The sequence below is a fragment of the Zootoca vivipara genome, chromosome 16, assembly GCF_963506605.1.
Source record: "Zootoca vivipara chromosome 16, rZooViv1.1, whole genome shotgun sequence".
Lineage (NCBI taxonomy): Eukaryota > Metazoa > Chordata > Lepidosauria > Squamata > Lacertidae > Zootoca > Zootoca vivipara.
In genome coordinates this window covers 40,005,847-40,026,941 of record NC_083291.1, presented here as the reverse complement: position 1 = coordinate 40,026,941, position 21,095 = coordinate 40,005,847, and the positions used below count along the sequence as shown (strand labels likewise).

General features: G+C 43.6%; 1 protein-coding gene across 1 annotated transcript in view; it reads right to left on the bottom strand.

The window, feature by feature from the left end:
• Nucleotides 1-968: 968 nt before the first annotated feature.
• Nucleotides 969-21,095, bottom strand: part of PPP1R3F (protein phosphatase 1 regulatory subunit 3F) — a 34,243-nt gene continuing 14,116 nt past the window's right edge. Inside the window, exons 2-4 of the mRNA XM_035141043.2 lie at nucleotides 15,589-15,644; nucleotides 11,343-11,419; nucleotides 969-8,027 (exon numbers count right to left, since the gene is read on the bottom strand). Of these exons, the coding sequence (XP_034996934.2) occupies nucleotides 6,924-8,027; nucleotides 11,343-11,419; nucleotides 15,589-15,644 (1,237 nt within the window). The 3' untranslated portion in view covers nucleotides 969-6,923. The remainder of the gene's footprint in view (nucleotides 8,028-11,342; nucleotides 11,420-15,588; nucleotides 15,645-21,095) is intronic.

Genomic DNA, 21,095 nt, shown 5'->3' with positions numbered 1-21,095 from the left:
GGAAGATACTTTCTCCAACTTGCTAATTGGGTCACTGATGCAAGGAAACAGGGCAGTGAGGGAGGCAGCAGCTACAAATCTGGAGAATTTCTCCTCTACCTGAAGAAGAATGTATGCCTTTGAGTTGACACTGAAGCTTGCATAAGGTCACAGTATGGATGGCAGTTCAGCAAACACCCATTCCAACCCAAAAAATTGCCAGAGACACATGCTGTGGTCAGGATGTTTTTATTAGTGCTTTCAATTCAGGCACAGCTCAGTTGATGTACACACACACACACACACACACACACACACCCCTGAACAAACATGGTCCATGCTTTCCTTTGCTCCCATAGCTAGTGACAAAGGGCAACAGGTACTCAACAGAAAAAAACGACTCCCAACCATCCTCCATGTTCTTGGTCTCTACAGAGATCTGCTCCCACAGCAGAAGTTTGTGGTTGAGGAATACCTGAAAGAAATAAGGCTCTGGGATGGAAAGTTGAGGGAATAATGCTGGGGTATTATCAATTAATGCAATTCTGTTTCAAGGCAATACCGTTGCCACTTCTCTTGAGTCTTCTGCAAGCTCAGAGTCAAGACCCATGCACAAGAGTTCATTTCTACCATAAGTCTTAATTCAAACAGTGCAACCATTTTCTCACTGCAGGGATTGAATCTGATTACAACAAATCAGTCCTGTAAGTACCTTTGCTAGCTTGCACACATTGAGTGCAACTCTCCACAATACGTTTTACATATGCAATGGGCAATGTACAACAATGGCAGACTGATGTGTATGACTCATTGCTCCACCATGGGAAGAAGTCAGCACAGACTGACAAATCAACCACAAGGTGACCAGGAAAGTACCCCCTTACCCTATTAGATTCTGTTGGCAGAAAGGTATAACCTGACAACAATTTTAAAACAACCCGGAAGCCACTGGCAAGCCCCATGGAAATAAATGGGTCAAGTTAGTTCAATTTCAATAAGGGCAACTAGTTTTAAATAGATTGGGGCCACAGAAATACCACTTTTTCTGCATGCTCAAAGAACTTCATGTATATAATCTCAGTAATGCTTCCAACAACCCTGTAAAATAAGGCAGTATTGCAGGCAGTGGGGGCAGTAAGAGATGACAATCTAGTGGGGTGGGGTTACTGATTTGTGTGTATTTTGTGTTTTTATCTTATATTTTTATATTGCGAACCACCCTGAGATCTATGGATGAAGGGTGGTATATGAATTTAATAACTAATTATAGTAGCTGAGGTGAGATTTAGACTTCCCAATTCACCATACACTATCATCCACCAGAGTAGCAGCTCTCACAATGCTTAGTGTGAGCCCATCTCAAAATAAGCACAACACCCAGACCCTGACACACTTCCCTGCAATCCTACTGACAGGGGACAATAAATATTATCAGTTTTTCCTAGCTCATCCAATATGGATTGATTATCTTCTTACATTTATACTCCACCTTTCTTCCACCATGGAACCCAAAAGGGCATAGATATAATTCTCAGGTAGTCACTCATCCTGCCACTGACCAGACCTAGATCCACTTAGCTTCAAGAAGGTGGTAGCTTCATGTGCCTTCAGAAACATGTTGTATGTGTGTCCCTTTATCCATCTCTATGTCACCACATTATTCTCCCTAGTGGGATGACAAAACATTCTTCTAGCAAAGGGAGCCAAAGCAACAGTAATAATATTGTCATCCTGGAAAAAAGTAAACAGTGGGGTGCCACAGGGTCCTGTCCTGAGCTGGTTGTTGTTCAACGTCCTTATAAATGACTTGGATGAAGGAATTGAAATCTGCAAATTCAAATTTGCAAATAACACCAAACTGGGAGGGGTAGCTAGTACCGGAGAAGGCAGAATCGGAATTCAAAATGACCTTAACAGATTGGAGAACTGGGCGCAAGCTAACAAAATGAATTTCATTAGGGACAAATGTAAGGTCCTGCACTTAAGCAGGAAGAATCAGATGCACAAATATAGGATGGGCTTACTAGCAGTGCATGCGAAAAGGATCTAGAGGTCTTACTGCACCACAAGCTTAACATGAGGCAACCATCTGATGCAGCAGCAAAAAAAGCTGATGCTGTTCTAGGTTGTATCAACAGAAGTATAGTGTCCAAATAAAGGGAAGTAATAGTACCACTCTATTTGCCTTGGTCAGACCACATATGGAATATTGTGTCCAATTCTGGGCACCATAATTTAAGAAGGATGTTGACAAACTGGAACATGTGCAGAGGAGGACAACCAAGATGATTAAGGGTCTGGAAACACAGCCTTATGAGGAATGGTTGAGGGAGTTGGGTATGTTTAGGCTGGACCAGAGGAAAATGAGAGGAGATATGATAGCCATTTCCCAATATCTTAAGGGCTGTCACATGGAAGAGAGAGCAAACTTGTCTTGTCCTACTCTGGAGGATAGAACTCGAACCAATGGCTTAAAGTTTAAAGAAAGGAGATTGTGACTAAACATTTGGAAAAACTTTATGACAGTAAGAGCTGTTCGACAGTGGAACAGACTCCTACAAGAGGTGGTGGACTCTCCTTCCTTGGAGGGTTTTAAGCAGAGGTTGGATGGCCATCTGTCATGGATGCTTTAGCTGAGATTCCTGCATTGCAGGGGGTTGGACTAGGTGACCCTTGGGTCCCTTTCAACTCTTAAGATTCTATGATTGATGGTTCCACTTCGGAAGCCCAAATTAACCCCTACTCACTGGATGGCCTTGGGCAAGTACTGACCTCTACCTTCAGAGGGTTGTCGTGAGGATGAAATGGGACAACATGTATGATCCCTTGAACACACAGAAGGAACTGCCTCCCTCAATAATTTGAGACTTGCTTTTCTGTGCTTGTTGTCTCTAACCTGTACATTTCAGGATTCAGAAGAGGTCAATGCCAGTTACAGCTTTTACACACATTATAGACAAAGGCACAAGGGTGCCTATTAATAACAAGTTAACCTGTTTTAATATGCACACTTTCCAGGACATTCTTGGATATGCATGGTAAAGGTTATCTGAAACTTTATACAGTTCCTGCTGGGTTGATTATTACAGTATTATTATGCTGTTCAGAGAGCAGAAACCACTGACTCTTATAAAGTGACAACTTAGTTGGTGAGGGGTTATAGGCAGCACATGGCAGAAGCAAAGTGAGGCAGCAGTTCCATGTATGAATGCTGATTCCACCCTTTTTTGCTGTTGTTAACACACTCAGACCCAGGTTCTTACTGAGGTAGTAAACCAGCATCTAAGCTGCACCTACATCAGACTGCAGGTGAGAACTTTTATAACCAAGCATTTCTTCAAACAAAATTTTTAAAAAATCTCTGCACAAGGAAACTGGCATGTAAGGAAAAATGTTATTATGTGCTAGTTTTCTATGTGCAGTTTTAGACAGAGGGGAATTCAATCATGTAAGCCCTACATCTAACTGAAGTCTAAAATGGAACAACCCAGATGCATTTCTGAGTAAGAACCTGGCCTAAAAATGGTTTTAAAAAATGAGGCAGCATAGCATAGCATGCCTTGCATTGTAACATGAGAACTAGCCTTAGTTTTCACCTAGACAGTTGCAAGATGTTTTGGTGCCTAATGCAGAAAAATTCAAAGGTACTTCCTCCCTCAGTATAAATTAACATGGGACACATTCCACTGGGAAGTTCTCCTAAAGTGATACACTTCTGTGGAGATCTCCCTGTTGGATTATATGTTATAAACTCAAATCTGTCTGCCTCCCACTGCCCCAAAACCTTCCACCTGAAGCAGCCACCTCACCTTGTCTCATTGCAAGAATGCCTCTGGCTTTACCTAATGCTTCTGCAGATGTGTTGAATGGAAGTGGCACATGCGTTTCAGCCAAAAGATGGCTCAAAAGACTGTTGTGAGACGGAACTGGTGTCTTCAGACACATTTGCATAAGCAATAGGTCCCCAGGAGGGGAAGCAGACAGGTTGGCTAAGGCAGAAGAGAAACCAGTGGTGGAAGGACCAGTGGTGCACATGCCTGTGCTGCCCAGGACAGGTGTGCTCCTGAGGAGGGTGTGGCGCGGAGGGTGCCCTCCCAGGCGCAGGATAGCTGCTCGGGTGCACCTCACGGTGGTTTACCTTTTCATTGTTTCACCAACATCACCGTGGTTGTCTCTTTGTTGCTGCTACATGGTGGACATTTGGCACGCCGCCCACCCACAACTCCCAAGCCTCCCTCAAGCTGTCAAAAAGAAAGGGGAAGGGGGGAATGCCGTCGGCAAAGCGGCACAGCTCCTCGCCTCACCCCAACGGCTCAGGGCTGGCTTGGGACTTGTGGGCGGGTGGGCAGTGCGCCAAATGCCACCTCCCTCAGTGAGGGCAGCAGGGGTGGGCCGTCCCCACCGCCTCCCCTTCCTACGTCCCTGGGAAGGACACAGACCATAACCTTGGGACAACTCAACAAAGATACACACACACACACACACACACACACACACACACACAGAGCGCACTGTAGCTGTTAGTTACATTCTGAACTTAGCTTCTGTTTGGTGAATACAGATTTTTCCACCGATGACTGTAAAATCAGGACTGGACTCCAATCTCCATTCACGAAGCACAAGCAACATTCCACCTTCAAAAAATACCTACATTCCCTAGATGAGAGTATTTGCCATTGGATGAGAAAGCACAGCCAAGTTTGGATCAGCAGAGGGAAGTGGCCTCAGAACCCACACAAACACCTCCCTCTTCCTCCACAAGGCCTCACAAACTATATCACAGCAGCTGTTGAGAGTACAACATTCAGGAGGAAGTAATGAAGCATGTTAGCAGCATGAAAGTGGGTTGTCTTTTCATGGCAGGTTCAATGCCAATTTAGCCTATTGCACATGAAGACAGTGTTTTCAATCTACTGTTTTGCTGCAGACACATACACGGATATAATAAATTATTTTCATCTTCAACCCCCAGCACTCTGGACTTGCACTGCTAGTGGTTAATAAATAAACTCTCTATCTTAGGGTTAGTTCTATGGTAGAAAAGGTCAGGATTTCCCACCGGGTACAAAAATAAATAGGGGGCCATTTGTTTAGGGCAGCTTTCCTGTAGTCCTCTATACTGGACCCTGCTGGTGGCAGAGAAGCACGGGTAAATCCACGAGCAGAAAGGAGTCCTTAAAGCAGAGATTAAATCAGCACCTGGAGGTGCTCATTAAAAACGGGCGTGGCCCTTGTGGCATGAAGGAAATGGGTCCACACCACCTTTTAGACAGGCCATCTGGAATGGTAGCGGCTGAATTCTGCAGGGGTTTGGTGGACAGAACAACGAAAAGGTTACCATCTTGTTTGGAATGGAAAGCATCTCAATGTTTGCCTTTTTGAAAAAAGGAATGCTAATTTATGGGAACTGAGGGCTCAATCCAGGTTCACCTGCAGAAACGTCAGTGAAATGAAAAAGAAGAATACAGAAGCTTTTTATTAATTTCACTGGCATTTGCACAGGAGAATGTCTTGCTGGACTGTATGCTAAGGTATTTTGAAAAATAATATTTACAATTTTCCTTCCTCCCAAGAATACAAAAATTCTAGGGTTTTTTTGAGGATAAGTTTGGACATTTTCTTGTTATTTTTAAACAGAAGTAATAAAATTGGTATACTGGTTGCCATAATCTGTCAAAAGTCCAAGCATGTATACTTTCTGGAAGAGCCATAAAAACTTTCTCTATGGTTCAGTATTAAGCAGGAGTGGGGTAATTTCAACTCAAATATTTTCTTCATATTATTGTGTTTGTTTTATTTTTAGCCCTTGAAAAAAGCAGTCTTGAAACTGAGGCAGCTAGCTTATTTCTGCTCCATTCACCATTTTCTTTTGTCACATATGGGTGGCCAAGGGCAAGGCTTAAAGGGACATTATTATTATTATTATTATTATTATTATTATTATTATTTTCAACTAAAAGGACTCAGGATGGTTCTTAACCAATGATTCCTCCAAGATCTAGCCTGCCCAGAACTCTAGTTGCCATACTATGCAGTATTATGTTCAGAGTAAGCATACACTGAATTCATTTTTAAAATGATTAAAATAAAACTTACATGGGTAAATTTAAATTAGACTTTAAAAATGTGAATGCTTGTTCCTTTTTCCAAAGAGCCTAGTTTTATCTCTTTTCAATAAGCCCCCCCCCCCAAAAAAACAAGGAACAAGTTGAAACCTGTTCATAGTGCATCTCTTAAGTATAAAGGTGCAATTGTATACTTTCTCCTGTTAAATAACGGGACTTACTCCTGCCAGGTATGTATGCTTAGCATTTCAGTCTTTGAAAGCCAAACACCATAAAGGAGAAGGCTTAAAAATTCAGATTAAAGTCTGCCAACCCCAACAAGGAAATTTATTTCCAGGGAAGAAAAATGCAATGCTCTCCTCCTGCAAATTCGTATCTGACAAAAATTAGAAATATTACACACAGTAATGTTTGACAAGCCTTTGGACAAGACAGCCTTAGTTGGTCCCTTTATCTTTCAAGTGGCAGGGTGGGCAACCCAAGAATTTTCTCACATTACTTTTGCCCTTCTTGGGAGTTTCATGCAAAGGGAAAACAATATGTTCTGGAGATGGTAGGCTCTTTGCTACTCATGGGGTGTCCAACCATACCATCTTTTAGAGCTAGCCCTGGGAATTTTCTCATGGGTGGTTGTAAATAATGCATTTTAAAAATCATCCTCAAATGATTTCACAAAACAAAAAGAAAGAAAAGTGCACTAAACTTTGGAAAATTATAAGCAGCCGCAACTAAGACATGCCATGATTTCTCAGGAGGACTTGACTTGCCCTCTCTTTCTCTCAATCAAACCATGGTTGTTCAGAAGAAAACAGGAATGGAGCCAAGCTGCAGACAATCCTCTTATGGGTCTTCCAACACCTCATAGAGAGAGATGCCAAACTATGAGAACCAGTCCAGGAGGAGGTAAAGCATAATGGCTACGAGGGGCATGCAGCTGCTGAAGACCACAGGCAGGAAGACAAAGAGGCTGAGAAACCGCAGGGAGCGTGTCAAGATCTTTTCAAGTTCACTATGAGAACCAGGATTGGCTTCAGGAGGCTTGTGGACATTAAGCCCCTCACCCAACCAAAGGCTGCCTTGCCCTATCAAGAGGCCCTGACTCTTTTTCTGTCCATGGGCACCAAGAGGGCTGGACAGCAGATCTGTGGGCCGCTGTGGAAGGGGCACTAGTGTCCGGGCTGGGACTACCAGAGGCATCACCATGGCCTCCTGAGTGGCAGGTCGTGAAGTGTTGGGTGACACCACTCTCAAGCTGACAGGAGAGTCAGAGTCCCTAGATAAGCCACGTTGGACACTTCCTTCTTCCAGGTGGTTTAGAAAGCAGCCTTCTAGTAGGACAGGTGGACTATCTCGACCTGGTCCTATCAACTCAGATGATGCCATTGTTGCATACCCTGGCGTGCATCCTTCTTCCTCACTGTCCCTGGAGTCATCGCCACGCTGCTTGGCATAGTGCAGCATAATCTCCTCTGCCAGGGAGCTGTTCAGTGCTCTCTCGGGGCCTGTCCAGTTGACTATCAGGTCACGGTCAGTCAAGACACTCTGCCGCAAGGCAATGAGAGATGGTGCAGGGCTGCTAGGATTGCCTGCACCTTCCTCAGCCCACTTCTCTCTTCCTCCAAGCTCCTCTGCTCGAAGCCGGCTCAAGTGGGACAGGTAAAGCTGCTCCAGCTCCCGGTCTATGGCATCTTCCTCCAAGCGGTAGGGCAACTCTTGGTACCTTCTCAATTGCTCATCCATGCATTCCTCCATGAAAGAGCCCTCCGTAGTGAGGTCACACTTGCTGAACTCAGGCACATCCCACTGCCCTAAGGGAAGGGTTTCGGTTCCCAGTACCAAGCCCCAGGGCACTTTCAGCTCCTCATGAGATGACGGATGGACCTTGAAAGCAAGTGCCTGTGGGGAATCGGTGAAATCTGCAATATTGTCTCTAGAAGGTTCCTTCTTTTCTGGGGAGTTGGTGGTGATTGTGAGTTCTGGAATCTGGGCAAAGTGAGGAAGAAGAAAAGATACATAGAGAAAATGGCAGAATGTGATTTTATATTCAAAGCGATAAACACAACCATTTGTGGAGCTACTGGGAAACCTTGCTAACATCAAGGTTCATCATTATGATTGCCAGGGGCTTCTCTTTTTTGCTCATACTAAATGTTAAGAAATGCCACCAGTTTATTATACTTTGCAGCGTTGATAGAACACTTTATGCAAGCAGTTGCAGACCAGAAAATGAAAAATAGCCACCTTGTCTACCCTCCATTTCAACTCCAGACCAATTGTTCCAACAGATATTAATCAAATCTCAAATAGTTCCAGGGCTAGGGACTCCACGAGTACATTTGCTTGGCAAAATGTTTCATGAACATAGGCACTACCTATGCCACCACAGCTGCTCACTCAGAGGGACACTTGCACCAGACCAGAATCCTCCTGTTCCTGGGCTCAGGTGAGTTGCAGAGTCACCTCATGCCACTCCACACATTCTCTCACATGTGCAGCTCATCACTGAGGCCAGCTACCAGGCCACCCCCATATACACCTTCTGTGGCCTACTTGCTGCTCCCTCTGTTCTGGGTTCCTTACTGCTTCTCCAACCGGGGAGCCTGGACTTTGCCAGCACTTGGGACTTGGTAGCTCCTGGATCTTGCCACATTTTCCTCCCAGTTTGTATCTAATGCAAATGGACAAGTTGTTTTTTAAGGAGGCTATCTTTCTAATTAATTAACTTGTTACTAAATTATCATTTATGTATTATCAATTTCATAAAATTTATACACTGCTTGACTGTAAAAAAAAAGCCCTCTTTGAGTTATTATTGCATTTATTTATTAATTAAATTTGCATCCTAACCTTCTTCCAGAAGGAACCCAGAGTGGCAGTAATTATGTTGTTGTTGTGGCTGTTGTTGTTATTATTAAAATTTGTATACTGCCATTCATCCAAAGATCACAGTGTGGTTCACAACATAAAAATACAAAATTAGAACACAAAATACAACAAAAGCATGAACAAACCAATAAACCCTCTCTCACAATCAAATTTAAAAGGCCATAGAATGTTTAATCAACCAAAAGCCTATATTTATAGAAAAATGTTTTTGCCTGGGACCTAAAGATATGCAGTGAAAGCGCCAGATGAGCCTCCCTGGAGAAAGCATTCTGCAAACAAGAAGCCACCACAGAAAAGGCCCATTTTTGTGTTGCCACCCTCCAGACCTCTCATGGAGGGGGCACACAAAGAAGGGCCTCAGTTGATGGGGGAGAGGCAGTCCTTGAGGTACTGTGATCCAGAGCTGCTGGAAAACCAGCCCTTTGAATTGGGCCCGGAAACTATGGAAATTAACAACCAGTGCACTTGGGCCAGGATCAGTGTAATATGCTCAAACCATCTTGCCCCAGTGAGCTACGTGACCACCAAATTCTGCACGTTTCTGTACAGTCTTCAGAGGCACCCCTACGTATAACATGTTGTAGGAATCTAAACTATCGGGATTTTTAAAGTAGTTCTCTACGTCCCAGGACACGTCATCACCCCCCATCCTTAATCTAAATATACAGAAATGTTCACGATCCGTGCGCAGGGGACAATGTATGAAGATACAGGGGGGACGGGACAACAGAGGACTCAGACAAAAGTAAATACTGGGAAATGCAACCCAGAAACTGACATTTCCTTCGTCAAGGGTGGGGGCCAATGTAGGAAGATACCGGGGGTAGGGGCCAAGACTCCCCAGGGACAACAGAGGCCTCAGACAGAAGTGCATACTGGGAAATAAAACCCAGAACCTAACAGTTCCTTCTCCAAGGGTGGGGGCCAAGGTATGGAGATACATGGGGGAGGGGCCAACACTCCCCAAGGACAACAGATGAAAGGATATCCTACCAAAACACAGGGATGAGCCGAGGTGGAGGGAGGAGGGGCAATATATGTCATGGATCGGGACAGCGTGGGGTGGGGATCACAGGAAAGACCCACAGCAACGCGTGGCCGGGTCAGCTAGTGTGTTATAAGCTGTTTTGTGGGTCATTTGATTGAAAGGTAGGATATGAAACTTTCAAACAAACAAATTATAAGATAAGATAAAATGTGAGGTAAGAAATAGGTATATAAATAAAATATTACATTATGCAAAAGGAAGGTTTGGATTCCAATGAGGACATCAAAAATTCTTAACTGGATATGTTAGCCCTGTCAAAATAGAAAGATAGCATCAACATGGCCTGAGTGGAACAGTAACTGTTACAAGGCAGGTGATAGCTTTAAGAACTAAGCACTGTATCTGGAGAAGCAGGTTCTTAGAAACATTATACAGGTAAGAGCTAGCCAAACTGCACTACTGCTACAAACCTGCTACAAACTAGCCTGTTTCCACCAGGACAAGACCACACGGTGTACTCTTCCAAATTCTTTCATCTGCCTTCAGCCACAACTTCTTTATAACATTGGTTATAAAGAAGCATACTGTATATTGAATTTAGTATTTAAGTTACAGGTAGGTAGCCGTGTTGGTCTGACATAGTAAAAAAAAATTTAAATAAAAAAATTGCTTCCAGTAGCACCTTAGAGACCAACTAAGTTTGTCATAGGTATGAGCTGAAGAAGTGTGCATGCACATGAAAGCTCATACCTATGACAAACTTAGTTGGTCTCTAAGGTGTTACTGGAAGCAATTTTTTTTAATTTTTTGTTAGTATTTAAGTACAGTGGTACCTCAGTTTTTGAATGTCTCCATTGACGAACGTTTCGGAACTCGAATGCCGTAAACCTGTAAGTAAATGCTTCAGCTTTCGAACGTGCCTCGGAAGTTGAACCAGAAATGCGGCTTTCATACTGAGTTTTCCGTATTGAGATTTCCATTTTGAGGCTTCCGGAACAGATTACATTTGAAAACCAAGGTGCCACTGTACTACTGCATTTACTGGTTTCCATTCACAACCCTGTTGCAGTGATGAATAAGTCGTGGAGCTTGTTTCTTATCTTGGCAGGTAAGTTTGGACAGAGCAAACTGTAAATGAATCTGAATAACTGGACACAATATTTAATCAAGCGGAGGGAGCGGAAAGGGGCACTCTTCCCCAGGAAGCGCCTCAAAGGCTCAGCACAATGCTAGAACAGGGAGGGGGAACCTGCAGCCATCAATATGTAGCCTGACCACAAATTCCACAATCTCTGTCCTTTAGCCAGGCTGGCTGGGACTAATGGGAACTGAAGTCCAGCAACAACATCTGGAGGGAGGGCCACAGGTCCCCCCCACCCCTGCACTTGAGCATTGGCTCTCCAAAGTGATTTGTGACTCCTTACCTGTGTCATTGAGAGTGGGGGCTGCAGAACAGGAAGGTTTAGGGATTCACTGGCCAAGCCTCTATCAGTTTTCTTTTCTGCAGAGAGGAGAGGAGAGGAGAGGAGAGGAGAGGAGAGGAGAGGAGAGGAGAGGAGAGGAGAGGAGAGGAGAGGAGAGGAGAGGAAAGGAAACATTTTTCAGTAATGTGTGCAACTCACAGCTCAGAACTGCTGGGCACCATCTGGGTACTTCTACACTTATGGGAGCATAGAATTTGCTCCTGGGCACAGAGTTCAGTTTCTTGACAATCTTATCTTTTATATTTATATATTTTTAAAACCCACAAGATTCTGGCCCTTTTGGTTCCAAAGACATACTTAAAAGTATAACAATTTACAGAGGGGTAGCTATTTTAGGGCTCATCCACACAGGAGTTTAATATGGATCTGAAGCTACGTGTGTGTGTGTGTGTGTGTGTGTGTGTGTGTGTGTGTGTGTGTGTGTGTTCCATGTGATATCTTCCTCATCCAACTGGCAAGCCCCACATTTTCCTCATTAAATTTAGATTTTCCCAACATCAGGCTAATCAGATAAGGGAAGTAAATCCAATATAAAACTGCATGTTACCCAGCTAAAGCGCATTTTGCAACCAGGTGGTGGCTTTTTGTGTGTATGTTTCACAGGGTGCCATATACTGCCACACCTCTTACTCTGATTTTGTTTCCATCAGCCAAAATGAAAGAAGGAAGGGTGGAATTTTAAATTTTTTTAACTGCTCTTATTCTTAGAACTGCTCTAGGGCAGAACAGCTCTATTAAAATGAAAACTGAAAACTGAAAACAAGCAAGAGCAGCAGCAGCTTGGAGGGCAGGGGATGAGCCACCACCCTGGCAATGATTATACAGCTTACAATGTTATGACCTATTTTCAATAATTCAGTCTACAAGCTCCTGAGAGAATGCAGGGCCTGCCCTTTTCAGGTCCCAATATTTGGTGTTTCTTCTCACAGAACTTGCCTTTCTCAAGAGCAGAGTCTTTGGTGTAATCCACCAAGTGCTGCTGCTGTGCGACCATAGCTGTCAAGTTCTCCCTTTTTTAAGGGAAATTCCCTTATGCTGAATAGGCTTCCTCGCGAGAAAAGAGAAAACTTGACAGCTATGTGTACAACCCCCACATCATTCTATGTCATCCTGCTCATACCCCACAGGTCATATTGTGGGTGCAACACACCCCAAAATTTGGTTTAACAAGTACCTGAGGCAGATCTTTTGCTGTGGTAGCAGCAAAACTTTGGACTAAGCTCCCCCTGGAAATGAGGGCAGTGCCAGCCACTTATTCTTTTAAGTCATTTTTATTCAACCTGGTTTTTTTAGAGCAGCATTGTTGGAAATTGGAAAGAAGATTCCACCTAAACATTAGGAAGAACTTCCTGACAGTAAGAGCTGTTCGGCAGTGGAATTTGCTGCCAAGGAGTGTGGTGGAGTCTCCTTCTTTGGAGGCCTTTAAGCGGAGGCTTGACAGCCATATATCTGGAATGATTTTATGGTGTTTCCTGCTTGGCAGGGGGTTGGACTGGATGGCCCTTGTGGTCTCTTCCAACTCTATGAGTCTATGAAATTACTCATGCTGGTTTGAATGTATCCTTATTGTCTGAACTTTGTATTTAATAATTTATTGTACACTGCCATGATATTTTAAAATAGTGAGCAGTTTATAAATTCTTCAAATAGATAAATTGGTTCAATGGGCCTTGCACAGATGCAATTAATGGGCTGGGCAATAATCTGATTAACAGACTGCACTAGAATCTCATTCCTATTTATTTCATGGTGTAGATTTTTTAAATTTGTACCATACCAGAAGGTCTTTGAACACAAATGCATATAAAAAAATGAAATAAAACATTTTTCATAAGTAAAACATTTAAATAGGGGACTGCTGTCCTTTTTAGTCCAATGAGAAAAATGCAATGGGCACTGCTCACAAAATGGCTGCCACAGGGGTGTGGCATAACACAACATGGCTGCCACAAAGGGCATGGCATAACGCAAAATCAGAGGAAGTAGAGTCATTACTTCTCTCCACGCGCGAGCCTAGAGATAGGAAACCTGATGTGTTTCCCAGAGGTTGTCCAGTCAGATACTATATCATAGCTACTAGCCTCCAGGCACTCAATTCAGAGTAGTCCCATCCATGCCCACAGGGCTAGTGTAGTAATAAGATGTTTGAGAGCCACAGCCAACAGTGAATGAAGGATTAAAAATTGTTCTTTAATGAGACAGAATACACAAACCAGAAATTTAAAGGATCACATGGAGTTCAGATAAAAAGCTGCTAATGTCATATATGTCTGTTTGGATGTACAGTACTGTACAATGAATATATCTCATGTATATTAAGCATTTGATTCCTTGGGAATTAGCATAGAGTAGTGGCTCCCACAAAGATCCCAAATTCAGCTCTGAGCTTTTTAAGTAGGCTCAAACTGCTAAGTATCTTAGTCTCAGCACAGGAGACTCTAGACATCTCCAGCAGTACCTCTGCATGAATTTCTCTACATGAAGTAAGAGCTGTTCAGCAGTGGAACAGACTTCCTCAGGAGGTTGTGGACTCTCCTTCCTTTTTAAGCAGAGATTGGATGGTCATCTGTTATAGATGTTTTAGTTGAGATTCCTGCATAGCAGAGGGTTGGACGTGATGACCCTCAGGGTCCCTTCAAACTCCACAATTCTATGATATTATGAATTCTTGTGATAACATCATGTGTTTTCCCACCCCTACTGGGGCAGCCAATGAATTGAAATGATGATGTCAAGACACTATCCTGTGCTTTATGGAGACCACTGACACAGGGTTGCCATTTTTGGCAGCTGCCCCATGCCAAGTATAAAATACAGTTCAGCTCTATGGAACCCTAATACTGGCACACCTTGTGGGATTTTTGTTCCAAGACAGCATATATGAAGTGTTCTATTTTATTTTATTTTATTTTATTTTATTTTGATATCCAATATCAGCAACTCTGACAATGCAAAGTGCTTTAAATATCCCAAAGTGGGTTGATAAATGCATAACCCCCACCACGGAGAAGTCAGGTTGGAGTGAGTAAAGGAGGGCGGGGAACCACACAATAACATTAAAGTAACTGAGGAGAACTGAACGTGTTTGCATGGAAAGGAAATATTTTCATATGACAGGTAATTAAGTAATTAACCTGCAGGACTGACCACTTCAGAATATTTATATGATCCGAAGAGAAACCAGAGTAATATTGGGTGGTATTAAACTCAGAGCAGAACCACTGAGATTAATGAGCATGAGTAAGTTAGGTCCATTAACTTACTCAGTCTACTCAGAGTTAAACGTAGTTGAATTATACTGATTATCCACAGCATTAAAAATAATTACAAGCAGGACAGGCTCACTGGTGGCTACAGGTAATGATGGTCAAAAGAGTAACCTCCATCAAGCCCTGCTTGGGAATGCCCCTGTGGTATCTGAATGGACAATGATTACAAACAGGATAATGAATGAGAGGGATACCTGGGTCTGGCCTGTGTGTCACCTGTGGCTTCAAGAGGATACAATATGAACTGGAGAAGCAGCAAGATAACGGTGCTTCACCTGATCACATCCATCTCCTTCTCTTATGGGCAGGGGCCTTAGCTCACATGCCTTCACTGCATAAGATCCCAGGTCAGGCATCTCCAGTTAAAAAGACATTAGATAGAAGAAAGGGAAAGGACCTGCTTCCAATCAGAGTAGACAGCACTGGGTTAGATGAACTAATAGTGTGACTCAGTACAAGGCAATTTTATATATCCTGTGGTCTAAACCACTGAGCCTCTTGGGATTACTGATCAGCAGTTTGAATCCGTGTGGTGGGGTGAGCTCCTGTTGCTCTGTCCCAGCTCCTGGCAACCTAGCAGTTCGAAAGCACACCAGTGGAAGTAGATAAATAGGTACAGCTGTGGCGGGAAGGTAAACAGTGTTTCTGTGCACTCTGGTTTCTGTCAGTGTGTCCCGTTGCACCAGAAGCAGTTTAGTCATGACCTGGAAAGTTGTCTATGGACAAATGCCAGCTCCCTCGGCCTGAAGCGAGATGAGTGCCGCACCCCACCGCACCCTTTGACTGGACTTAACCGTCCAGAGGTCCTTTACTTTTTACCTTTCCCTTTTATGCTATGGAGTTGCACACCCCATTCCCAGCACCATTTTCTGACCAGCTTTAGATTGCCAGAACAGAAACATCCAGGGAAGACCTACCTTCAGGGCAGATTGTCTGAGCTATGTCCTCTATTCGCAGCTCGTTTTCACTTGACCTGTAACAGAGAAAGAAGACAGACAAGTGAGTGCAGTTCTAAGGTACATCCATTGCTAAGTTGGCCCCAAGAACCAGTGGGAACCAACATGATACAAATAATTGCTTTTACTAGAGACCCAAAATATATTGTGATTTTTAAATGGATTGTGTAATTTATGAGTCACGCCAAAATTCAAGTGAAGTCGGTCTTCCGCTCGTGCACGCTGGGAATGGTGGACAATAACATATGCTCTGCTTCAACAGTGTTTTTTTTTACTTGTTCAATTTTTTGATTTCCCATGTGCCAATTGGATGAATGCCAACTTTTAGAGAATACCAGAATCTTTGATTTGGAATAATTAATTGTTAGATTACTTGGCAGTAATTAGAGAATGCTCTTAGGTATCTTTGCAGCCCAACTCTGGTATAGGAGAGGATAACGGTATCATCCGCATATAAGAGGGTGGGGAGATTGCTTTGGAACCCAACCTAGGGGGGTGGCCATTTACAGCAAGTAGTTGTTGATTCATGTCGTTTAAAAATAATTAAATAAATGCAGGGCAAGGATAAAGCCTTGTTTAACCCCTTTAGTGGTCATGAGACTAGGTGATAAATGGCCCTCAGGTGAGAAGTTCACCTGACACATAGTGTTAGTGTGCAACATTTTAATCAGAAAAAGTAGACGAGGTTCTATCCCAGTAGCTTTCAATTTATCCCATAACAGCCCTCTGGGAATTGAATCAAAGGCACACTTCAGATCGATAAAAGCCACGTAAAGCTTCCCCCTATCAGATTTCATATATTTTTCTGCTAGAGATGCCAATAATAAGCAGTGGTCTATGGTCGATTTCTGTTTTGTAAAGCCAATCTGTTCAGGACCGATAATTCTATTCTTTTTAATCCAGTCTAATAAGGAACGCTCTAGGTGTTTTGAATAAAGTTTGCTTATAGTAGATAGGAGACTAATAGGGCGGTAGTTGCATGGCTGCTCTGGATCGCCTTTTTGTAGATTGGTATTATTATAGAAGTCAGCCATGATTTCGGTAATGTTCCCTTTTGGGTTATAAGCGTAAAGAGAATGGCAAGTGGTGGAGCCCACCAATCAGCATACTTTTTCAGGATCTCAGCAGGGATCCCACTGGGACCAGGGGCCTTACCAGGTTTCAATTATTCAGTCAATTCCATGATTTCATCGGTATCTACAGGAGGCCAATTTGGGATACTTGGGGGGGGGGGTAGGCCATAGCTGCCAAGTTTTCCCTTTTCTCGCGAGGAAGCCTATTCAGCATAAGGGGAAATCCCTTAAAAAAAGGGATAACTTGGCAGCTATGGGTTAGGCTCATCATCATTAAGTGGAGAGGAGGATGAATCAATCCAGGATTGGGGGGAGATTGTAGGTGCAGTAGAAGGGAGGTTATGGTTTAGATGACCAGAGGTTATTTGCCAAAATGTTTTATGGTCATTCATATTTATAGCATTTATTAAGCGTGACCATTTTTCCAGATGAGATGCATTTGAAAGCCTTTTCGTCCTCCGTGTTATCTGGAAGGCTCAGAGGCATCTCTTACCAGAACAGACTCTACACCTGTGGCCAGAATGTACCTGACTCTTTGGATCACATAATTTTGGACTGCCCTCTTTTTAACATCTTCCGTGATGATCCTTCGATGTCCTCTCTGTGGCTTGGGCCCCCCGCCAATAAACAACACGTGGTGCAGTCTCTACTGAGAGATGACTCTCCTGATCTCACTAGTTATGGTACAATTTTTGACCAGGATCTTTGAAGTTAAATCTGGGGTAGTTTGGCCTGTATAATAGTGATTGCCGAGGATTCCCTCTTTATTGTATGTTTTAGAATTATAATACATATGGATGGTCTATATGGTTTTATTGTCTTATATATGCCAATAAAGGTGTTGTATTGAGAAAAATTTAACGATACAGGAGATATATTTATTAGAAGAAGTCACTGGATTGAAGTGTATGAAAAAGGTGAAGTACTTGGGAGTAAATATGACATTTGAATCTTTATAAAGACAATTATGAAAAGCTATGGAATGAAATTAAAAGGAATTTGGATATTTGGTCAAAGCTAAGATTATCTTTGATGGGCCACATATCAGTCATAAAGATGAATGTATTGCCAAAGATGTTATTTTTATTTCAAGCTCTTCCGATTATTGATAATCGGAAGTGTTTTCAAGAGTGTTTTCAAGAGTGGCAAAAGGTATTATCCAAATTTATCTAGCAGGGGGGAAAGCCTAGAATTAAATATAAACTTTTAACATATGTAACAGAATGGGGCGGATTATCTCCAGAGTGGTTTAATAGCCAGACTATGTGTCTGACTATTATCAATCACCATGTAATTATCTACTGCCTACTGCAGCTAACAGAGAGACAACCGAATCACCATTTGTCTCTCCCAGAAGTCCCATGGGTAAACCATTTCCCACAATATGTAGATTTCCATAGGGCAGCATCATCTGAACCATGTTGAATTGTAATTGCCAATCCCAATCCTGAGCAAAGAGGACACCAGGAACACATGATGACCTAATTAATCATGCAACAGCTCTAGATGTAAAACCAGTACATGGAGACACATACACACTCATCATCTACATCGAACTGGGCCCTTCCTTTCAGATAGGCCCTTCTTCTCTATCCTTGGGACACTCCAAACTCTAGAAAAACATAATAGCATCAGACCAAAAGCATGCAAATCAACTGTCTGGATGAGGCCTTGTTCAAAGGCCAATAGAAAAGGGAACCTGTCCTCAGCCCTGTGGATATGATCTATGCAGCACTCAGAACAGCATTGCATAAAATGTCCACACTGGCGATATATTTAAAGTGGGGAGACAGGTTCTTCTCCTCTCACTCTCTGCTCTTTCTTTCGCTACATTTTTATAAACTGTTTTAACTGTCGTATCAACTGCAAATGAAACTCTGAAAACCCAACTGCAGGAACCAAACGAAGTTCTTAGAAAAGTGAAAGCAGAGCCTTAATTCCAACTGGCAGATTTTAATGTCTTCTCCCATATGGTACTCTCCAGTTTCATGCAGGGGCTTGTGGTACAACATGGGAGTGATCTGAGCAAACAATTGGATGAAAAGTTGTGTCTTTAGAAGCCAGTTAAGGCCTTCAGTGTTTGTCTACCTGCAAGGTGTGGGAGGGGAAGGATCTAAGGCCTCAATTAAACAGCTGTGGCAGTTTCTGCTCATTAGATCATAAGAGTAGAAATGTGTAAGCAGCCTATGGCTTCATCTGTCTGGGGAAGCAGCAGAACAGGGCCCCAGTTCCTAGAATGTCTCCATAGACAAAGGCATAAAATTGGGGCATCTCAGGGAACAACTGCAGGTGGCAACATCCTTTCCTAGGGGCACACAGGTATAAGACCCAACTCAGTACAGCAGCAGCCTTAGGGAGAGGAGGAGGAGGAGGAGGGATATGATTTTTATCCCACCTACTGGTATCCTCCAAGGAGCTCAATGTGGCAGTACATAGTTCTCCTCTTCCCCATTTTATCCTTACAACAACCCTGTGAGATAGGCCAGGTTGAGTGGCAGTGGGGATTTGAACCCTGGACTTCCAAAATTTAGTCCAACACTCTAATGGCTACACCACACTGGCTTTCTGTCACCAAATCCCTAGAATATTTAATATCCCTGTAAAGTTTTCCAAGGGACCCAGGTGGCGCTGTGGTTAAACCACTGAGCCTAGGGCTTGCTGATCAGAAGGTTGGCGGTTCGAATCCCTGTGACGGGGTGAGCTCCTGTTGCTTGGTCCCAGCTCCTGCCAACCTAGCAGTTCGAAAGCACATCAAAATGCAAGTAGATAAATAGGAACCGCTACAGCGGGAAGGTAAATGGCGTTTCCATGTGCTGCTCTGGTTTGCCAGAAGCGGCTTTGTCATGCTGGCCACATGACCTGGAAGCTATACGCCGGCTCCCTCGGCCAATAATGCGAGATGAGCGCGCAACCCCAGAGTCGGTCACGACTGGACCTAATGGTTAGGGGTCCCTTTACCTTTAAAGTTTTCCAAACCCATTTTTGTAAAAACTGTTCTTCATCCTCACCTTGCAGAGACCCCCACTCCACCTTACAATGGGCTCTGCCTGCTTAAGCAGTAACTATTAAGGTTTCCAGGCTTCTGGTACCATCTTTTCTGTTGAACCAACAGTGACTGTGGTGTGGTTGTTTTTAATCAGATTATTAAAATAATCTATTGAGCATGATCTCACTAATTGCAAGAGAAGTTCAGTGAGCAATAACCTGCAGCAATAAGTCTTTAAAACCCACACCCACCCCTATCCGTGGAATGTACCAAGATGGCACAGTTGTTGATATCCGTCTGTCTTGAGAGACAATGGAGTGAAGTCAAACCACTGCGTCAGCAGCAACAAAGTGTCATCCCTGAGGCACAAGCCTGGGTAGCGTGTATAGAGACCCAGGGCTGCCCAGACAACAAGACCATGCTGGTGTGGTTCAAAAGAAAGCAGAGCAATACATTTGGAACCAGCTTAGCTGCAGGAGTTGCCGGGAGGAGGCGTACAAGGCATCATCCATGCATCTTAGGGACTCCACTCCAGATTTGTGGAGGCTTTGTTCCTTAGCCATTTCTTCTTCCAAAGATGTCCTGCAAGGCAGCAGAGGTTTAGGATCAGAGTTTTCCTTCTCCTAGATCAGGGGTCACCAAACTAAGGCCCGGGGGCCGTTTGTAGCCCAATAATCTTCTAAATCCGTCCCGCGGACAGTCTGGGAATCAGCATGTTTTGACATGAGTAGAATGTGTCCTTTTATTTAAAATGCATCTCTGGTTTATTTGTGGGGCCTAGGAATTCGTTCATTTTTTTTTTAAAAAAATAGTCCGGTCCCCCACAAGGTCTGAGGGACAGTGGACCGGCCCCCTGCTGAAAAAAATTACTGACCCCTGTCCTAGATGGACTACTTTCCCAGGTTGATGAGCCCCATCTGCCCCTCACTTCCCTCTATGGCACGTGCAGAAACCGCCTTCTTGACCACTGGACCACTATTGCTCTTGTCCGCTCATCACATGCAGGGCAAGTCTTTAACTCATGAGAATTTGAGACCCATTGGCTACCCTCACCTGGTATAGCCGGCCAGTCAAAGCCATTCCTGGGGTGTAGCCGCTGACATGTGCTGGCAGCTTCACCGAGCCACAGGTGAGTGCAGGGTGAGGACAAAAGTGAGCAAACTTCCTCAGGAGCACCACATGTCCCCCACCAGAAGTACTACCCCTCCCCTAACACCCCATACACGGTATGTCCATGGAAATCCTACTTCATCCGAGGGGGGGGGGGGGAGTGGAACTGAATTCATACTCACTGGACTGGCTGGCCTGCTTTCAGGAAAATAGGTCTGGTTGAGTTTTGGTGTCCCCAAACCAGTAGGTACCTATAATACCTGCTGCACCCACAAATTCTTATAAAAACACTGTTTTTC